General features: G+C 33.0%; 1 protein-coding gene across 1 annotated transcript; it reads left to right on the top strand.

Moving 5' to 3' along the window:
- The first annotated feature begins 10,472 nt into the window (after positions 1–10,472).
- Positions 10,473–16,545, top strand: LOC121755744 (mitochondrial Rho GTPase 1-like). The gene is made up of 14 exons (XM_042151116.1): positions 10,473–10,826; positions 10,886–11,018; positions 11,608–11,751; positions 11,850–12,026; positions 12,117–12,368; positions 12,837–12,905; positions 13,459–13,514; positions 13,841–13,922; positions 14,424–14,635; positions 14,732–14,801; positions 15,504–15,616; positions 15,726–15,876; positions 15,977–16,163; positions 16,254–16,545. The coding sequence occupies exons 1-14, from the start codon at positions 10,627–10,629 to the stop codon at positions 16,325–16,327; spliced, it is 1,920 nt and encodes a 639-aa protein (XP_042007050.1). The 5' UTR covers positions 10,473–10,626; the 3' UTR covers positions 16,328–16,545.
- The last annotated feature ends 5,823 nt before the right edge of the window (positions 16,546–22,368 follow it).

Genomic DNA, 22,368 nt, shown 5'->3' with positions numbered 1-22,368 from the left:
CGACCTCGCTTCGGCCGCTCCCGGCATTCCGGGACTCCTGGATGAAATAGCCGTTGAACTTGCCAATTTCTTCGTTGGCTCGGCCGATGCAGTTGCGCACCATACTCTCGTTGCGCTCGATCGTTCCCGGCGGCCGGTGTGCATTGTACCGGCTAGAGACGCGCCACCAAAAGTGATCGCCGGATTGGTTCGTTCCAACCACCGCATCTTCGGAGATTTCCAAGTACGCCTTGAACAATCTTTCCATCTCCGCCGGTGAGTACGGTGTGCGGACACCGGCGCGAGATGGAGGATTCGGCATTTGGGAAGGGGCGCGAGGCCTAGGCTCCGGTGTCCACCCGTAGCGCCCATCGGAGGCACCTTGATCGTCGATTGGGTATGGCCGGTAGCCACTCGGAACGCCCGAATCTTGGGTGAGAGGAGGGGCCGAATATTCCGTTTCCGGACTATGAAACGGTTGCGAACCGAACCATTCGGGGTTCCAACCGTGAGAGCCGCTTGGGTTGTCGTCGTTACCGGACATAGTGGTGTTGTAGGGTGTGAGAGGAAGATGAAAATGGATATGAGAGATTGATGATGAGAATTGTGTAGTGAAAGTGTGAATTTTTTGGAGTGAAATTGGGGGTATTTATAGATGAAAGTGTGTATTTTTGGGGTAAAAAAAATAAAAAAAAATTAAAAGTGGGGAAAAACGGTTATAAACGGATATAATTTTTTGGGGAAGTGAAAATTTTTTTTTTATATTTTTTATCGATTTTTTTAATAAAAATCCGATTTTTTAAAAAAAAATAAAAAAATGTTTGAAACCAACGGCTATGCCGTTGGCGAATGGGAGACCGCCACGTGTGCGTCCGCTGGCACGGACGTGCTCGATACATCGAGCAGCGCCGTGCCAGCGGCGCGGTTGCAGCGGTGGCGGTCCTTCGCCTTGCCGCTGGCACGGACGGCGGTGGCGCCAACCGCCACCGCTGCGGATGCTCTAAGTCTGTCCAATTTCACCTAATTTTGAGATTCGACGATATTTGAAGTCGCTATTTCAACGTTTTACTCACATTGTCACTTTTTAGAAAAACAGTTGACAATCTCAACCCTATTTGCATATCTACATATATGTAATACAACTAGTTTTTAGTACTGGCTATGGGTTTCATTTAATCTTATTAATTAGTTATGTTCGACTCATTATTATTAGGATCTATGTATTTTTGAAATAAGCCATAAGATAAATGATTCATTATTAGGGTATTCGGTTTGCAAGACTGTATCCGGGATTAAATTTGTAGTGTGTTTGGTTCATAAGATTTAACCCCACGACTCAATCCTAGATGGATAATCATGAGATAATTAGTCATAGCTAACCCCATATGACTAAAATAATATCACAACTCAATAATAGATTGTATCTTGGTATTATTTTATCTTGCAAACCGAACATCACCTATAAGTACTATTTTATAAAAGCTCTGTTATGGGCTATTAGTATTATTTTGCGGTCATTGGCCTTTTGTTTTATGGTAAATTCCCCGAAAAACATAAATTTTAGATAAATTTTTTGTTCGTCCCACAACTTTAAACATCAACTAATACATTTTTTCAATTTGTCTGTCGAAATATTTTTCAAATTTCTAGTTACAATATGTTATTGATTTGGCTCACGCGTGTTTCAAATTGATTACGTGGTTGAGTTATTTGTTAAGCGTCTTGAGAAAAATGATAAATTCACTGGGTGGTCTCATCCTCGTTGAATTTTTTGGATGTCACATTAGATACAATTTCACCCAAATTAAACCCAGTGTAAAAATTGAGAAAAATGTTACTCCATATTCATAGTTTTATGACTCATTTTTAAAATTGCGGGAAGAATCAGAATTCAACCAAAATTCATAGTTTAGTACTTAGTAGTAACATTAATAAATCAAACCATATATCTAGTGACGGGCCGAAAAATTAACAAGCCGATGCTGAAACTTAATTGCAAGCACTGTGATCCGTCACGACGCTCCCAAAACCTCTAGGAGCTGCTAGCATTCTCTAGTAGTCCATAGGAATGTTTCCAAGATTTTTAATTTGAGAATTGAAATAAATATTAATACGCTTTTATATTAATATAAATATATACATATTGTGATATCATAAAAGTCTGTAAAAAGTTCGAAGTAATATTACTAGTATTCTTATATTAATACAGGTATATAGGGGAGTAATCAATTGCTAACTAATCATTTAATTGCTAACTACAATTAATTTAAGACTATAGGATTTTAGAAAACTTGTGGTCTACAATTTGCCACGTGTAATATTTATTTTTATTAATTAAATCGAAAAAGATAAAAAAATATCAAATTAGGGTTTTGGATGAAAATGTCAATATAATGTTTCGAAAATATCAACACAATACTTTGAGAATGTCAACACTATGCTTTGAGAATGTTAACACATTCTACAGGTATTATATTGACATGTGAGTGTTATATTGCCAACTCCATAGTTAATTGCTAACTACAACTAAATAATAGTCATTTGATATTCAAATTAAGGGTCTAGATCATTAACACCGGAACGTCAAAACGATAAAAAAAGTCAATAAGGGTATTAAAGTCAATTTACAACAAATTAATTGTAACTAACTTTTGAAAAATATCTCATAACTTTAAAACGCATATAACTTTCTCGATTTAAATTATTTTTTTGCACAACATATATCAAATTAAAGATAATTTCATAAGGATTCTAACGAGATCTTACTTGCATATATTCCGATGTAAAAATTTGAAAAAAATTTCAAAAATTTTCAATTTTTTCGTACAACAACAAATGTCAACATGATATATAAAATATGTCAATATAGGGGTGTGATCCGTTGCTAACTTCTCTTAAATTGCTAACTTGCTAAGTAATCAACGTAGTGTATTAAAAATGTCAATACGATGATACTGAAATGTCAACATAAACTTAATTTGATATTTTAATACATTGTGTTGACATTAATATTTAAATGTCGACATAGTTTATTAAAATGTCAAAACAAATATGTGTTGACGTTTTAACGTGATCGTGTTGACATTTTTAACACACTACGTTGATGAGTTAGCAAGTTAAGAAAAGTTAGCATTATAACGCACCCTCCGGTATATATATTATGATAGGGGTGCGGTATATTGCTAACTATTTAAGTTGTTAACTCTGCTAACTCATCAATGCAGTGTATTAAAAATGTCAACACAGTGACATTAAAATGTTAACACATAATATCAACTCATTATATTGAATTTCAACAAAATTATGTGTTGACATTTTAATATCATCGTGTTGATATTTTTAATACACTGCGTTGATGAGTTAGCAACTTGAGAAAGTTAGAAATTGATCACACCCCTATTATGATATCCTAAAAGTATACATAAAAATAAGCTGTTCAAATACGAATTCAGATATAAACACAATAATAAGTTATAGAGGCAATGAATTAATTATTACACACATAAAAACAACAAAGTTGGAACCATTTATTAAACACAGTATATATTTTCGTAAACTTTTTTAAATAGAAAATCGATAAATCACTTTTAAAATTTAGAAACAAAAATTAATCAAAATATTTCCCCAAACTAATACAAAAAGAGGAAAAAAAATCATAAAGTGGACTCTGCCAAATATAAAGTTGTGAAAGCATTCTCTCTATATATATAGTGCATACGTATCTTTTTAATAAGTACTATGCATGATGTCAAAAATTTCATACTCCTTTGAGTTCACCTACAAAATAATTTTTTGTTTTTTTTATACATCTAGTATATACACTCAACGGGGTGTGATAAAATACAAACTCTCTAAAATACAAACTATACAAACTTTAATCATACTCACTTAATACAATTAATCAACGGTTAATATAAGAGATTTTTCTAATGTCAACATTTTGACATCGAAAAATCAGAATTTGGACACCCCCGTCGACAGAATTTGTACACTCCGTACATCCCCCGGTGACATAATTTGTACATTCCGTTGACATCGACCCCCGGTGACAGAATTTGTACAGTCCGTTGACATAATTTGTACACTCCGGTGACAGAATTTGTACACTCCGGTGACATAGTTTGTATAGTTTGTATTTTAGAGAGTTTGTATTTGATCACACCTCTACACTCATATGTATTAATTATTATAGTTTATGATATAATATAAAGTGATGAAACTATATAAATCTATTAATCTGTCGAGTTTGGTCTCAGGATTTGCTTCAAACAGTAAACACTGATCGTAAGCTTGATAATATTAATTCGAGTAAAAAGTAGTTGAACCAACTAAATTTCCAAGGTTCAAATGTCACCTCGAAATTCCTACCTAATTTCTTGAAAACTATATATTACTATAAGAAAAGGATATGGATAAAGGATTAACATTCGAAAATTGGACACCCACATATATATTATAGGTTTATTGGTTGAAATATTGACGATTTTACAAACAAACAAATTGAAATTTTGAGCTATGGATGGCCTTATAAATGGGGTATACGTGGATGATTCTATAATTAACACATTTTAATTCATCAATCTACAATTTTTTATGTTAGTTAAAGATACCTAATACTAATTGGAGATTTTTTCATATTTTTTTATAGAAAATACAAAGTCAAAAAACACTTTACGACACATTTGACATGCAAATGGTCACCCTAAAAGTAATGATAAAAGAATTTTGCAGTTTGCTTATATTGGAAGAGGCTGAAGCCCTCAGTAATTCTTTTAAATTTTTATAGTAATTTTTTAAGCTATTCAAAAATTTAATGTAAAATGATATGCAAAACCACTATCGCTTATCTTAGTTATCCAAAAATACACTTCTAAATAAAATTTAAAAACAAAGTTTGTATTAATATTTTTTCTGCATCAGCCCCTGCTAATTTAAAAACAAAGTTTTTATCAATATTTTTTCTGCATCTACCCCTGCTAAATATCGACAAAATTATTAATTTGTGACTGGGTACAGATTTGATATCCAAATATTGACTACTTATTTTTTTTATTTTAACCTAATTAAAAAGATTATATAAACCATTTTTTGTAAGATTACATTCAAATAATAAAAATACTATCATATTCCAAAAATAGAAATACTCCGGGCCGCGTGTTGATAAATTAAAGGTCCAGTGCCGCAAGATTTTATATTCGGGCCCAAAAATAGCCTGCATTCTGGGCCCATTTGTGGCCCCATTCGAAATTATTTTTGTTCGACTTAGGCCCGTTCTTGTTTGTCGCTTGCTGTCTTAATACTTAACAGTAATATTAGGGTGAATTGAATTTAACAAGGACAAACACTGAAAACCTATAATGATAAAGTCATCAAACCCTCATAAATGAGTAAAATTTTGGTGATTCGAATATATTGCAATGTGGTATAAGAGAAAAAGTGTAATTATAACATCAAATTTGTTGGCATTAAATACTACCCCATATAAATTAAATTAATAATACAAACGATTATGGGTGATTATAATGTGTAGAGATTAATTGTATGGATATTATACATTTTGTTAAATTATAAAAATAGTTAATAATAATAATAAGATAATCTAAAAAACTACTTGCATAATCTTTCCATATAATAAATAGTGTACATTTAGAGTGTTTCCATATTTAATATATCTAGTTGGAATTGGGATTATATATATTTCCATTTGTCAAAAGTGTAGGGGTGTGACATACCAAATATGATTGCCACCTTAGTATTTCTTGACTAGGGAATTTTTTCTCTGTGGTATACTAGTCAATAATAGTAAGTTAATACAAATAGGGAAAATATATACATTTCGTACAATACTTTCTAAAATTTATGTTAAAAATCAGAATTCGTACGAAGTCGTCAATATATATATATATACATGTCTACATGGCAATAACTATTATAAAAATAAATAATAATAATAATAATAACCCTATTAATTTATACTCCATATAAAACCATTAGTGAGAATGTGACATAGTAGCATAATTTTTTTTATGTAGAATAAGTTATTTTTCATAGTACTTCAATCCAACTATCTATTTGTCACAAATTTCTTTTCGATATGTTCACAAAATATTTATCACATTTATTTATATATACACATCTAACCTTTTAATTTATTTATATTTATTATTTAAAAAATATGTCACTACTCAACTCACCACATGCAATTTAATTAATATAATTAATAAAGTATTTTACCAATTAAATTAATAAAAATTATTAAAATCCATTTCAATCCGAAAAATGTCATCTATATAAGTGATGGCGAAGGGAGAGTAATAAAATTGTCTTAAATTTATCCAAATTTTGTAGTAAGTAGTAATTTAAACGGTGGTTAATTATCGCTTTATTTTATGTATGATATTAGTATATGATCACAACCAAATGCTAACCGACAATATTCCGCACATGCACACAATGAAACAAACAAAACATAGGGAGCATCAATTTGACAACATTTTACAAAAGATGAATCCTCATTATTTTGTCCCACTCGGTTATTTAAGTACAAATTGATTAATAAAATATATTTTAATTTTGTTTTTTCTAAAAGTGAATTGTGTTACCCCTGAAAAGCATATGAGTACACTCTTAGGTATAGATGTAATGAATGTGCATAAATTATTATAATTATTATTGGTTATCACATAGTAAAACTTAGTATTTTAGTATAGTATCTTTTCACTAGCATGAAGAGCCATGTTACATACTAATATAATCGCCAATTTGTGTGTTGGTCATTCCGGCTGTTTAGCTTGACTACTAACATTTTGGTTTAATACATTCGATTGATTTATTCATAAAAAAGAAAGTTCTCCATATATACACATTTTCCAACTGAACTAAAACCAAATACTACAAGATTACACCCAACAAAAATAATACTAGTAGTACTACTTATTAAGGCGTGATTAATTAATCAATTTTTTTATAGTAGTAACAAACTCCATGAACTCAACATCCTTTGCCATGGCGCACAACGTCTCCTTCAACAAACACACTTCAACCTCCAAGCTCCCATCCAGCCCCGCGAAAACCGTTACCCTCCCGTCGAAACTGCTCCCCCTTCCGCTCCTGGCCGCCACAGGCAGACCCCACCCGAAGTCGTTCCCGTACACGTCGAACCTCGGGGAGTTTATAAGGATGAAATGATTAGTTGGGATGGCATCAAACTGAACAAACTTAGGCTCCTTCGCCCAACCTCTGAAGAACTCCTTCACCTTCTCCCCGGCCAGATCTAGATTCACCTGGTCGCAGATGAAAATATCTTTTTGTGACAAATATTGAATAAAGATCTTTTTATAATAACTTTCTTTAATAATAAAAAATTGAATAAAGTTCTTTTTATAAATATCTTTACAATATATTTTTGACAAATTTTCTAAATATAATTTGACCTTAAATATTATCACTTAATTTTGTGACATGCAAGTAAAATTGCTTCTTCAATTTTTTATATTAATTTTTTTTAAAAATTGAATAAAGAACTTTCTTTAATAATAAAAAATTAAATAAAGATCTTTTTATAAATATCTTTACAATATATTTTTGACAAATTTTCTAAATATAATTTGACCTTCAATATTATCATTTAATTTTGTGACATGCAAGAAAAGATCTTTATTCAATTTTTTATTATTAAAGAAAAGTTCTTTATTCAATTTTTAAAAAAATTATTATAAAAAATTGAAGAAGCAATTTTACTTGCATGTTACAAAATTAAGTGATAATATTTAAGGTCAAATTATATTTAGAAAATTTGTCAAAAATATATTGTAAAGATATTTATAAAAAAAATATGAGTAAATGATAAATTTGTTAAAAATATATACACTTTAAGGTATTTAGGGTATTTTCGTCCAAAAAAACTTGGAAATAGTAAAAAGTACCTCAAATGATACTAACTCAAAGTTTACGGACCTAAAATGATATTTTCAAAGTTCACGGACCTAAAATAATACTTTGGCAAAGTTCGTGGACCAAAAAATGATGTCCCCTCTATAATAAATTACTGCAGTAAATTAAATGCCTATGACCATGTTTATCAGCAACCCCCAACCCAACCCAACCATCCACTTTTTCAATATTTAATTCATTTCTATCTCCTCCACATCATCTTCCACATCATTAATATTCATCCAACCCAACCACACATATTTCATGGTTTATCAATGACCACCCAACCACACTATTATATATTTATTTTTATATTATTTTTTAATACTATTATTATTACATGAAATACTTATTATTGTACATTTATCGAAAAACGTAATAAATGACAAACTAAAAATTATAAAAACATACAAATAAAAAACATTAATTACAATCATTTAAATACGAAATTGAAAATACATAATTGGTGCCCATACATAAGGTGAAACCTAGACATTCAATTGCAATTGACGAATTTTGCCCATATATGCTCTACCAAATCGTTTAGCAGAGCTTTTGTGAGCTTCTCTGTTTTGAAGTTGGGCTTTAGTTTTGGGAATCGGAGAATATATTATTCTCATCATCCTCCATAGCTAGCAACAAGGGAAACTAAAAAATATGAAATTCTATTAAACAATAAGGATTATAGGAGGAGAAAAGATGATTTTTTTTGTGTGCAAAACTATAGCAAATGTGGTCTCTATTTATAGAGGAAGAAAAATTATGAATTTTGGTATAATTTTTATAATTTTTTAATATAATATATTAAAGATATATTAATTATTAAAAATAATAATATCAGCCAATGAAATTGTGCCATTTGGCACAATCTCATTGGCTGAGTGGGGAAAGGGGAGGAGAGACCGAAAGGTCTGTATGAAGAGAGAGTGAGACTTGTGTCGAAGAGAGAGGGAGACTCATGTGAGGATAATTTTTTTTTAATTACATTACTTATGTGGCAACCGACCCACCCATCCGATAAACGTAGTCTATAAATCCCTAATTATCATAAGAGGAATTAAGGGTTTAGGGAACAAGTAGTATTACTAATTATGTTGAATCTGAATTATGTTGTTACTTCTATCTTATTAGGAATCTTGCTTGTTTGTAGGGCATGCGTTTTAATAAATGTTAAGTTTCGACATGCATTTTAGAGATATACGAGCATAGACGAAGTCACTATGGGGTCTGGGAATCCACTGGCCCCCAACATATGTAGTTATTACTATATGCTAGTAGTACTACTTATTTACAAAGTATTTGAGTAGGGTAGATAGTTTGGCCCCAATATAATATACATAGTAACAAAAGTTCCTATTTATTATAGGAACTTAATAAAAACATGAACTATGATGTATCCTTCTCTTTAACGAAATATTATAAAAAAAAAAGATTTATTTTATGATTGTAATGCCATCGTGTCTTTTGTGATTCGCAGTTTACTACCTAATCTTTGGGATCCTTAACAACTTCAGCGATCTTGCGATTAATTAGACCCTTCCGATTCTGATTTCTATATGAAATTGCATTTGAGATTTAGACATGAATGAGTATTTGTTTTATTTTTCTTGCACTCTTATGTCCAAGAGTTTTACTTGAACTGCTATTTATTTACATAATATCCTATTTTTAGTTACTTGCATCTTATTTTCTAATGATGACTAACATATCGATATACATTTTCTAGTACTTTTCACTAATTTATTTTCTCTCATTATTCATCTATATATCTTGCAACTCTCCATTGTCTATGCTGCAGCAATTTTCAGCTATACCAACACTAAAAATACCTAAAACTTGATCCCCAAATATAACTTAATTATAGGGGAGTGATCAATTGCCAACTCTTCATTTAATTGCTAACTACATCTAATTTAAAACCATAGGATTTTAGAAATCTTGTTGTCTATAATTTACCATGTGTAATTTCATTTTTTATTTTTTAATATTAAAAATATAATAGCAACCATCAAATTTAGGGTTTAGAAACACAATGTCAATACAGTGTACGAAATACATCAACACAAAGATATGACAATGTCAATACAATTTCATATTGACATTATACAAGCATTGTATTGACATATTATGCGCTGTGTATTGATATAAAACCGTTAATGAAGTTTATGAAAATTTTCAAAATTTATTTAAATTTTGACATCGGAACATATGCAAGTGAGATCTCGTTAGAATTTTTATGAAATTATCTTTAATTTGATATATGTTGTGCGAAAAAATAGTTTAAATCGATAAAGTTATATGCGTTTTAAAGTTATGAGATATTTTTCAAAAGTTAGTTACAAATAATTTGTTGTAAATTGACCTTAATACCTTATTGATTTTTTTTTATCGCATTGACTTTTCAGGGCTTATGATCTAGGCCCTTAATTTGAATATATAAAGACTATTATTTAATTGTAGTTAACAATATAACACTCTCCTTCGTTATATTAGTAATACGTATGATTACTATTACGATTATAATGACTACATGCATGATTATACTAATAATAATTCTCACCTTTCATGCTCTGAACTATTCAGCAAGAAAATGCTTAAACTTGTTTACCAAGAAAAAAATAGAAGAATTTGGTAGAATATGTTTGTAGATTTCACTCCACATAAAATAAATCGCACAAATCGAAACCTAATCACCAAAATCAAGCCATAAAATCGATGCCAGGTGGTGGTGCAACCCGCACGAGCGTCCGAATCGCCGTCATCGGCGACCGCGGCACCGGCAAATCCAGCCTCATCGCCGCCGCCGCAGCTGAGTCCTTCCGCCCCGAAGTTCCTCCCGTCCTCCCTCCCACGCGCCTACCGTCGGATTACTATCCCGATAATGTCCCCATCGTCATCATCGACACCTCCAGCAGGTGCGCGCATATTTTTGTCACGCATATATGATAATTGATTCATTGATCTGTCGATGCAGTTTGGAATATAGAGGGAAGCTTGCTGAGGAATTGAAGCGCGCCGATGCTGTAGTGTTGACGTATGCGTGCGATCAGCCTCTGACGCTGAATCGCCTCAGTACATTTTGGCTCCACGAGCTTCGGAGATTAGAGGTTCGAATGTTGTCTTGTGCTGTTATTGGATTAAATAATTGGTTTAAGCTTTTGTAATGAGGAGGCAATTAGTATGAGCTATTGTTTCTTTTATCCTTTTCCATCTTAATTGATTAAATTAGAAGGTGAAGTAAATATGTTGTTCTTGCTGGTAATGTATAAATAACTGAATGTTTGTGCCGCTAGTTGTTACCTAGCTTAGTATTATGTAGTATGAGCTAGTTAGGGGATTGAACAGCTGATCTCTGCATAGTAAGTGAGCTTGATTATCCTGCTGAATCTTCTTAGTAGCACACACTTAAAAATTAGCTGATAAGAGAATCCGTTTGATTTTGGTTTCAAAAATTAGGAGTTTGAGCTGAACCAATATTACAGAAACTGCCTCTTTTCTTTTTTTAACTGTTCACTATCTTGAAAGTTTAATTTGTATGGTTACCTGATATGTGTGTGCGGCTACAGATGTTTATTTTGCACTTGCAACTGATATTTGCTGAGGAAGTTGATTTGTCTTGTGTGGTGTTGTGTTGAATTGGTGTTTGTCGTTGTTTAATGTGAACTCAAATGCGGCTTGTTGGTTGGGGTTGCTTAGGTCATAGCACCGGTAATTGTGGCTGGTTGCAAGCTCGATAGGAGAGATGAAGAGTACAATTTGAGTGTTGAAATGATGCCGCTTATGCAGCAGTTTCGGGAGATTGAGACTTGCATAGAATGTTCAGCAGCTAATATGCTCCAGGTTTGAGATAATGTTTGACCTGTTTTATGACGTTCATTTGAAATTTCCTTGATAAATGAGAATTTTCAGATAACTGAAGTCTTTATAAATTGTTTTAGATCCAAGAAGTGTTCTACTTTGCTCAAAAGGCTATCCTTCACCCAACAGCTCCTCTGTTTGATCAAGACACCCAAGCTTTAAGGCCACGATGCATGAGAGCGCTGAAAAGGATATTTACTCTTTGTGATCTTGATATGGATGGTGCTCTCAATGATGACGAGCTAAATGGATTTCAGGTATTATTTTAATTTTCTTCTTTTCTAGAAAACTGATGATAAGTTTCCTACTTTACCTTTCTTTAACTCTATCTAATTTCTTCTACTTAGGTGAAGTGCTTCAACTCACCTTTACAACCTGCGGAAATAGTGGGTGTTAAGAGTGTGGTTCGAGAAAAGTTGCCTGAAGGGGTGAATGAACTTGGTCTTACCTTAACAGGGTTTCTTTTTCTTCACGCTCTTTTTATAGAGAAAGGACGAATTGAGACCACATGGACCGTTTTGAGAAAGTTTGGCTACAAGGATGAGCTAAAACTTGGGGATGATTATTTATCCTTTCCCAAAAAAAAGGTTCCAGATCAGGTAATTGCCAGCTGTGTATATATTCATAGAGCAATGACTGATAATATTTCTTTGAATCAACATAAAATCGTAGTGAATGAGGTGTATGTAGCTTGATGTCGAGCTGGGGGAAGATCCTCAAATCTTAGTTTTTTAATTTTTAAAATGGGTTTTTCAGATTGAAGAAATGAATAAATATTTCAACTGGTTGATGAGGTATAGTAATGTGTGATACTGGTATATAGGTAGAGAACAACCCATAAAAGTTAAAAACAATTAAACGGATGATATGTTCCTTTATCTTCAGCCTCTTATCAATGAAGTCCAAACAGTCAATAATTCAAGTAGTTATTAGTTATAATTATTTGAAGGTGGCATATGTTTAGAGTTGATGTACTGTGTATGTCATTCCTGATTCCACTATCTTTCTAATACTTTACTTATGTAATCATTTACTTTATCCTTGGTTTATGCTCTGTGTGCTTGCAGAGTGTTGAATTAACTAGTGAAGCAGTAGAGTTTCTAAAGGGAATCTTCAGCACATTCGATGATGACAAAGTACGTCCATCTCGATACTGTCTTACTAGTTCTTTTAGAATGTGTATTTTACTTCATTGACCAATGTGTCCCTCTGTATAATTAGTATACTTCCCACAGTTGAGGTCCTTTACTATAACTTATGTGCTTGTTTGTCTTGTTTCGATGTTTGAACCCTATATATGCCCTTTCTTTGATATGTGCCACTCTTAATCATTGCTGTATGAAGAGCATTTGGATTTTGACTATGTCCGAATCGGCCATTAATCAAACAAAGGTACTTATCTACTGAAAAAGGAAAAGGAAGAATCACAAAAGAACAAGTTGAACAGTATATTTCTCGAATAGTATAATTTTGCTTCTGGCACATCAATGCATTTATTAGCCTATTATTTTTTGAGACTCATCTTCTTTTTAATCAATAGTAAAACTAGTTAGAAGTGATTTCTCAAACAAAACTGATTATAAGTGGTACAAGTACTGACCTCCTGGTAGGACATATTATATGTTAATATGTTATGCTGTTACAATTCTGTAAATTTTTATTGTGTCTACTTACTTTGTGATTTCATAGGATGGAGTTCTTCGGGAAAATGAGCTTGAAGATCTATTTTCAACTGCACCAGAAAGGTAAACATAATCTAATAATTTTTTTTGTTATTGTTGTTGTTATATTTCCCCCTCCTCTTTAAATATCAAATATATTGAGCCTCAAATTGAATGGTATCTTGATGTGTTTGCTGTAATAAACCTATTCAACCTTAGAACGGTAAGGAGCCATTTGCTCCCGTTGTGTGTGTACATTGTGGTCTTTTGGGGGTGATAGATGGAACATGTTTTTGCCAGCAATTGGATCTTGGTCCTCTTACCTTTTGTACAATTTAGCATCATGAATTTTAGTAACTTTTCCTTGTATTTCTAATATTCCTGACTTGGTTTTTATTATGTAATTTTAGTCCTTGGGATGAAGCTCCTTATAAGGATGCAGTTGATAGAACTCCACTGCGTGGGTTGTCTATTTCTGGATTTTTATCTCAGGTGGGTTTGCCTGGTTGCTCTTCTTGAATGTGTTGTTTATTCTAATGAATGAGTCGGTAGTCCATTATATGATACCAGAGATTTTGCATCACCTGACGTAATTATTTTATCACTAATTTTGTTATTTATAAGAACAAATATTTTTCTATGGGGGGTTAATCGCCACAATGTTCTTTAACTTTCTATCCTTTTGTATTATAAAGAGGATGTCATTAAAATCACAAATTTAGTACGTAATACAAAAAAAGCACTAATTGTAGTTACAATTCATAAATTCATAAGAAAAGGTGAAAACATTATTGCTACAATTGAAAATATGTGGCTCATTTTAAATTCGTGATCGTTGAGGATGTTTTCCTGCCGCTTTCTTTAAAAAAGTTAAAGCATAGCTCATACTTTTATTACTACTATCTTATTGCATATTTGTTTGAAACAATATTTGTCCACGAAATTGAGCGGTTCATTTGTTTCCCTTGATTCCTGACATTATATTTATTGCAGTGGGCTCTTATGACAATGTTGGATCCTATTCAAACTATAGCCAACTTGATATACGTTGGCCACAACTGTGATGTGGCATCAGCCCTGCACATCACTAGGAGGAGATTACTAGATAAGAAGAAACAACAAACGGAACGAAATGTCTTCCAGTGCTTTGTTTTCGGACCTAAAAAAGCTGGAAAATCTGCTTTGTTGACATCATTGCTGGGAAGGTGGCGTCCTAAACTATATGTTGTATAACTTTGAATTGGTCACAGTGCTTGTATTCATTCTTATAATTAACAAGTATGCTGTTCTTCCAACTACAGGCCCTTTTCTGAAAATTATACTCCGACAACTAGTGAAAGATATGCTGTGAATATTGTTCAGCAACACCCTGTGAGTACTAATTACGAACTCAGTTTGCTATAATAACTTTGTTCTTTGAAATATCAAACCAAGTCGTCACAACTCACTACTTTGCACAGGAGATGGTTGCATGTGGCCTTTATGATTAAAACTAGCTTTGGATGCAGTGTTTCTTATAAAATGAATGTCTCTGGTGAATGTATCTATCTTATCGCAAACAATAGCATGATATCAGGTGAGGAGTTTCGAAATTAGATACGAAATGAGGCCTCCTTATTTATAGCCACGGGCTTTTATCCATCTTGCAGGTTCTATTGATTCTTTACGAATCTAGGTTACCGTAGCTATCTCTAAGGTTAATGACAAAAATCGAGAGAGATGTAATTCTTCTGCATAGTTAAGATTCTTTGAACCTTTTTGAACACTCTGGAACTACCTTTTAGACTTCTCTAGATCCTTCTACATATTTCGGGTACCCTAGTAATATTGTAAAAGCTTGTCGAAACATCTGAAACAATATAGAATCCTGGAATCTATGTCACTGTATTGAGTTTATACCTGTTAGCTTGACCATAGAGAGCTTTCTATAGATTCTAAGATCCTCTATAGGCTTTGGATAAAAAACATACGTGATACAGGAGCGGCTGTGATAAATGGGTATTGGTGTGCTTTTGTTTTTCAACTATGCAGTCAATCGATTGATTCTTTTTATTTTGCTTGTTTTGATCGCAGGGCAATAAGAAGACGTTGATACTCCAGGAGATACCGGAAGATGGAGTCAAGAAACTTCTGTCAAATAAAGAATCTTTGGCAGCATGTGATGTTGCTGTTTTTGTGTATGACAGGTAAGGATACTTTGCACACTAGTGCTAGGTTTTTGTGTACCAGGTTTTTTCCGAAGTTGTAAAATCATATCATGATTAATTTATAGTTGTTATTTTAAAAACCCTCCAGCTCAAGCGAATCATCTCTCAACGGAGCAGTAGAATTGCTCTCTTACGTAGCAAGGCAAGGGGAAGAGAGTGGTTTCGGGATGCCTTGTCTCCTGATTGCAGCAAAAACCGATTTAGACACAAGCTCAACGTCAAACAGGGATTCAGCCAAGGTACTTGATGTCTCTTCGGTCCTATCTTCCTCACTTTTGAAACTTGTATTAAGAGATTCAAGTTCTAATTAGAGTTCACCTTCACCTCTTTTTGTGCTAGATTTGTGTGGATATGGGGATCGATGCGCCTGTTCCTATAAGTGTGAAAGAAAGAGATATAAATGACGTCTTCTCCAGAATTGTGAACGCAGCTCAGCAGCCTCATCTCAATGTTCCTGAAACTGACCAGGGACGCAGCCAAAAGCGATACAAGAAGCTTGCTAATTATACTCTCATGTCTCTCTCAGGTAAACATAGTATGGTGGCTAACAAGGCTTTTCTTGTTGTTTGCTCGATTTAACGCCTCCGTTCTGAATTGGTATATGTTAAAATGGCAGTTGGAGCCGCAGCTACTTTTGTCGGGTTAGTTGCATACCGGACCTATGCTGCAAGGAGAAACACCTCAACTTAGATTGGCAATTCTTTGGTAGATAAATTAAATCGGTAAACTTGCATTCTCTATTTTTTATTTTTATTTATTCTGGACTGAAAAATATATTTCATGCTTGTATAGGAAATCTATGGTTTATACATTGTGTGCAAGTGTGTTGATGCTATTAAATGTGATTCTTGAATTGAATTAGTTTTGAAGGACATTTAATCATGATATACTTATTATTTCTTTTAAAACAAAATGACCTCTTTATCTAATATGCAAATCTAACATTCATGGGGGGATCCCAATTGATTAAAGTGAATAGATTTGGTGATCTACAGTCATGATTGAAGATCGAACTAAGAACACACTTGACATCACGAATCATGACGAAATGAAGGAATTGGATCGGATTTGGGTGGATTTAGAATTGGAATTCAACCAAATTCACTCATTGATGATCTTGCTTCATTTGCTGGCCTCCAGCGAGATCGGGTCCCAAACTGCAAACACGTTAATTGTTGGGCCGTAAAAGAGTTGTGAAAGCTCAATCTATTCTAAGGTTTATCGTCGTTAAAGTCGGGTGGCATGCTTAGGGTGAGGCGTCCTCGGTCGATCTTGAGGATTATTCGTTGGGGATGGGACGTTCTTGATCGATCTCGAGCCTTTCAGATGACACGTTGGGGTGGGTGACACCGATTCTAGGCTATCGCCACTAGTGATGAGCTTCCACAGCGATCTGATGTTGCACGACCATTGCTGGTTGATAGCTGTATCAAAGATACAAAAATTGACTATACCTATATTGCCAAAAATGGACAAAGATAGAAAAAAAAGGGATAACTGCCTTAAAAGTCATCAACTTTGCCCGAATTCCGGTTTTTCCCACGAGCTTTAAAATTGGCGTATAAAGTCACGAACTTTGCATTTAGTCGCCGATTTCCCATGATGGTTTTTCCGGCGAAAGAGTGAGCTGACGTGTCGTATTTAATTGATGTGGCGCCTAGTGGCCGCTTACATGGACAATATTTAGTGACTGTGAAATTAAAAAAATTAAATTAAAAAACAAAAAAAAAATGAAAAAACATCCCCCAACTCCCCAATTCAGCCACGTCCCCCAATTCTATCTCCCCTCAATTCCGGTCGTCTCCTCCGACACAATCGACGCTCTACTACTTTCCGCCGCCAACTACACTCCGTCAACAGGGGAGCCGCTCAATTCCTACCGTCCTCGACCTACACCACCGCTCGCTCCTCATCCACCGATTCTCTCTCATTTCCGTCGACGGCTGTTAGGAAATTTCTCAATATAGTCGAATTCGGCACTCCCCTACTGTTATGTTAGTATATGCATCCTCATATAATCCAGAATTTCTGCATAACTAATTTTCTTTTTGTACTTACTTTAGTAGCCTGGCCATAGACCAGATTTTCCAATCTGATTATGATGCACCGGTATCTGCAGGATTAATGGTGGCGGCGGAAGAGCACGTGGCGGAGATGGAGCGAAGGAGGTTTGAGGAGAGGGGGGTTGTTGTTGTTGGTGGCGATGGTGGAGAGGTCAGAGAGGCGGTGGTGTAAAGATGTGAGCTTGGTGGGTTTAGGTTGTGCTGTTGTATCTCGGAGACGGCAGGATTAATGGTGTCTTCTTAAGAGCACGTGGCGGAGATGGTGCGGAGGAGGTTTGAAGAGAGGTGGTTGTTGTTGTTGGCGGCGGTGGTGGAAAGGTAAGAGAGGCGGTGGTGTAAAGATAGGAGCTTGGTGGGTTTAGGCCGTGCTGCTGTATCTCCGACGGCATGATTAATGGTGTCTTCTTCATCTTCCTTCATGGCGTCGCCGCGGCGGTGCGATATGCCGGAAAATGGTGCAGAGAGAGTGCGTGGAATTTTCCGATGTCGCAGAGAGAATGCCGAAAAACGACGTCGTTTTACGATTTTCCGATGCCGGACACGTCAATATTCAGGCATGCCACATAGGATTTTGAGTTGTCGGAAAACACAGGGTCGGGTCGGGTTGGGAAATACCAGACTAAATGCAAAGTTCGTGACTTTATACGCCAATTTTAAAGATCGTGGGAAAAACCGGAATTCGGGCAAAGTTGATGACTTTTAAGGCAGTTATCCAAAAAAATGACTAAAAATGACTAAAGAATAGGAAATAGCTTCGGACATCATATTGTTTAGGATTTTAAAAAAAAACATCTATACCTATAGGCCCAAAAATGAACAAAGAGATGGAATGGGTCAAGGTTGAGGCATTGTACAATCATGAGTGGAATGGTTGAGCTAGATTTTCATAGATATTCATGTCAGAAGCAAAAGAAAAATCAACCAATTGTAAATCGAAAACTAGTGCTTGAGAAGCCTAAATGTGTACCTGATATAGTCCAACAATAGTATCTAACTCTTTTTCCAAATCCCAAAGTGAAATTTGTGTGGGTGAAGATACTTTTCTTCGGATCGGGTTGGCTCGGTTCTCTATCGAACTCGACCAAATTTTAAACACATATATATTTTTGCATCCATATATTCTTTTGTTTCAATCCAAATATAATGTTGAATCGGTTATAGTTTCAGCCCACATTTTTCTAATTGTGTTGGGCCAACCCTTTATCGAGTTGGACCAAAATTAAAGGAAAGTATAATGTTGGGTAAGTCACTTTTTCATGTTTCAGCAATCCACTCTGATATCATAATATAAATCTATAGAGTTTCATTTTATAATAATTGGCGATATGAAAAATAATGCATGAGATTTATATAGTGATTTAGTTCTCTCACAACGGTACATGATAGTTTTAGATTTTGTGCTTCAACTGCTAACAGAATTTATAAAAATTAAACTTGGACGTCGTATGTACATAACTATTGTGTTACATGTATAGTTAAAAGTGGGAGGATAATAATAGCAAAGAATAGGCGGATGAAAGTTTTTCTGCTAAAGGGGAGTATTGACTCATGCACAAAATTCGAATTAACTGTTTAAGATTCTCTTTTTATTTTTTTTATCTTCAGATATTTGACTCATGCACAAAATTCAAATTAACTGTTTAAGATTCTCTTTTTATTTTTTTTATCTTGAGATATTCATCACAGCAGTATGATTTTTTATTGAGTGATGCTAAATGGCCATAACGTGACTGGCCATAAAACATGAAATATTAATAAAAAATTCTACATTGAATACTAATTTACTTAAAATTAGTTCATCTCAAAAGGATCAATTTTATGAGACAAATCTACCCTTATGGATAAATGTAGTACAATGAAGAGACTAAGTCATTAAATGATTTGAATCCTCTTGGAAATATAAAACTTTAAATACTTAACACCTTAATTCTTTCTTTTGTGTCGATTTCTTTTCAGTTTTTCTTTTTTACTTTAATTTATTGCTTTATACTATTGTTAATTTGTTATTTAGTTATATGTAAAATTACTTTTAAAATTAGAATATTCATGATGATAAAATTTGATAATTGGTAATTGTGTATTTAGATTCTCTTATGAAGGGAATAATTTAAAGTACATATTGTATTTAAAGTTAATATTTAAATAACTCATAAATAAAATAATAGGTGTAAACATTGCATTGTACAACCTATTTTATAAAATTAATTCAATTTTTTTGAGGAAAGACTGTAAATATCAAAAGTATTTATTTTTATATATAAATATTATTATTAAATATCTTTAAAATAAACTAAAATTTTGAATGGTTCATAAAAAAATTGTGACACGGACTATTGTGTAGTCCATAACAAAAAAATATCGGTTGAAATCTTCAACAATCAGTTGAATCATTAACTGAAATATGATCAATTGAAATTCATAATTGTTTAAAATAAAACCACAAATAAATAGAAACTCTCAGTTACTTAATTATTTTCAATTTAAATCCTCAATTGAAGATCATTTGAGATACTAAGTAGAAATCAACCAAAATTTCAATAGCCCATAACATAAGCATGCAATTACGCCTTATGTATTTTTTTTCTAGTACGCACTCTTGGACTATGTCAGACAAATTTTAAGACATTTGGAAATCAAATTCTTAAGTTAAAAAATCATAACAATAATTGTTATTTTAAAAATTAATTTTTTAATAAATTGTACCAATTAAATTGTCATTTGAAGCTACGTGATATTACATTTATAAAATAAGAATACAATAAGATGTTGCAAGCAAATAATATTCATTGTTATAAACAAACTCAATTAATATGATAATATATACAATTAATTCTCTGATATAATATTATATAATATAATATAAATTGAAATTCACAGTTGTAAATTTTGAATCAACTATTAATGATATCTCACGTGAAAATATATCCGAATAAAATTTCAAATTTCAATTAAATTGATGGTTTATCTTTAATGAATTTTTAAGTACTAAATTAATAAAAAGTATTGGTTATTGGATATTTTGATTCCTACATTAATCGGTCGGTTATCAATCGACAAATTAATGTAGGAGAAACTGAATATAATTTGATTTTGATGATTAGAGGGTTGACAAAAATCTATAACCGATTAACCGGAATCAACGGAATAAGCAGACATCATTACAATATAACATAATAATGTAATAAAAATATTTACAAGCATCACTATACACAATACATTGAGACATATTACAGTTTATAATTAAATTATTTATAAAAATATAATGATCAATATAATAATTTGCAAACTTAAGTTGTGCCATTTACAAATACTAATAATAGAATTGTTAGATTATTCAACTTATTTGGGATCTCAATTGATATTGATTCAAATGATAACTTTCAAAGTTAATCTTAATTGTTCTTGAATTTAATAGAAAATTTTGATTTATATCTGATTCATTTAAATAAATACAAAATGTAATATTGAAATATTAATATAATACTCCATTATACTACTCCTCCGTCTCATAGACAATGTCTACATTCATTTTTAGTTTGTCCCACTCATTTCTATTCTTGAAAATAAATCTCCTTCTCCTCATTAAAATATTTAACCACATTTTTTTTCTATTTACTACACCTAACAACTATTTCTATAATCTCGCGCTATTAAAAAATATGGACATCTTGATTGGGACGGAGGAGTACAATTTTTATAACTAATTAGTTATACACACGTAACACCTATATAAATTAATATAGTATATTAATAAATTAATATATATACATATATTATATGTATATATATTTTAAACAATTGATAATACTAAAATATAATATTATAATAATATTATAAGTTAGTTTATAAGTTCTTTGATTTTAAACGGTACGATCAGAGTGCCTAAATATAAATAAATTATGCTAAACTAATGATTAAACTAAAAGTTATTTTATGTTGCCAACCACTCAAGCCATTCCCCAGGCGACATTTCCCATACTCTAATTGTTAATTTAATATTATTTTTATTGCAAAGGGTTATTTTGTAAACACACATAAACATTAAAGAGAGCTATTTAATTTATTATTTGTTTTTTATGTGTATTGACCAAAATATTCTAATATGGCCAGTCATAATGTGGCCACTTAGACTTACCCTTTTTTATTACCATGTTTTACTTGAAAATCATTTTCTAAAAGCAACTTAGATCACCACGGTCTTATTCATAGAGAGACATTGAAATCTTGTCCTTGATTTTTTGTTCTCTTTTTGTCATAAGAGCATTAGCAATGATGTCTGTTCCGGCGGAATTCCGACCGGTGTGCCGGAAGTCCGCGCTGGACGTCCGCCATTGTGCAAGGGAGGCACGGATACGGACATCCGCTGCAGACATCGGAGTTCCGCGGCGTTTCGCGGATATCCGTCGCGACGTCCGCCATTGCATTGACTCCCACAGACGTCCGCGCGGACGTCCCGATTATTGCATTAATTTCTTTTTTTAATAATTCTATAAATACGTATCGTTGAACTTCATTTCATTCACACCACTTGTATTAACGAGTATATCTCTCTCTATCTAAAATACTTTTCTTTCGAAGAACAATGGAGCACCACGATAGCGATTCCCCCGCCACGAGCGAGTCACATGCGCCTTATCTTCCCGTCGGCGGTAGTACGCTGATGTCCCA

This window comes from Salvia splendens, chromosome 1, assembly GCF_004379255.2.
Source record: "Salvia splendens isolate huo1 chromosome 1, SspV2, whole genome shotgun sequence".
In the NCBI taxonomy this organism is placed as follows: domain Eukaryota; kingdom Viridiplantae; phylum Streptophyta; class Magnoliopsida; order Lamiales; family Lamiaceae; genus Salvia; species Salvia splendens.
This window is presented reverse-complemented; position numbering and strand designations above follow the sequence as displayed.

Bases quoted from the DNA above. Each gene is read 5' to 3' on its own strand.
- LOC121755744 (XM_042151116.1), top strand. From the start codon at position 10,627: ATGCCAGGTGGTGGTGCAACCCGCACGAGCGTCCGAATCGCCGTCATC. The intron at 13,515-13,840 runs GTAAACATAATC...ATGTAATTTTAG, and splicing joins TTTTCAACTGCACCAGAAAG to TCCTTGGGATGAAGCTCCTT. The intron at 15,877-15,976 runs GTACTTGATGTC...TTTTTGTGCTAG, and splicing joins CAAACAGGGATTCAGCCAAG to ATTTGTGTGGATATGGGGAT.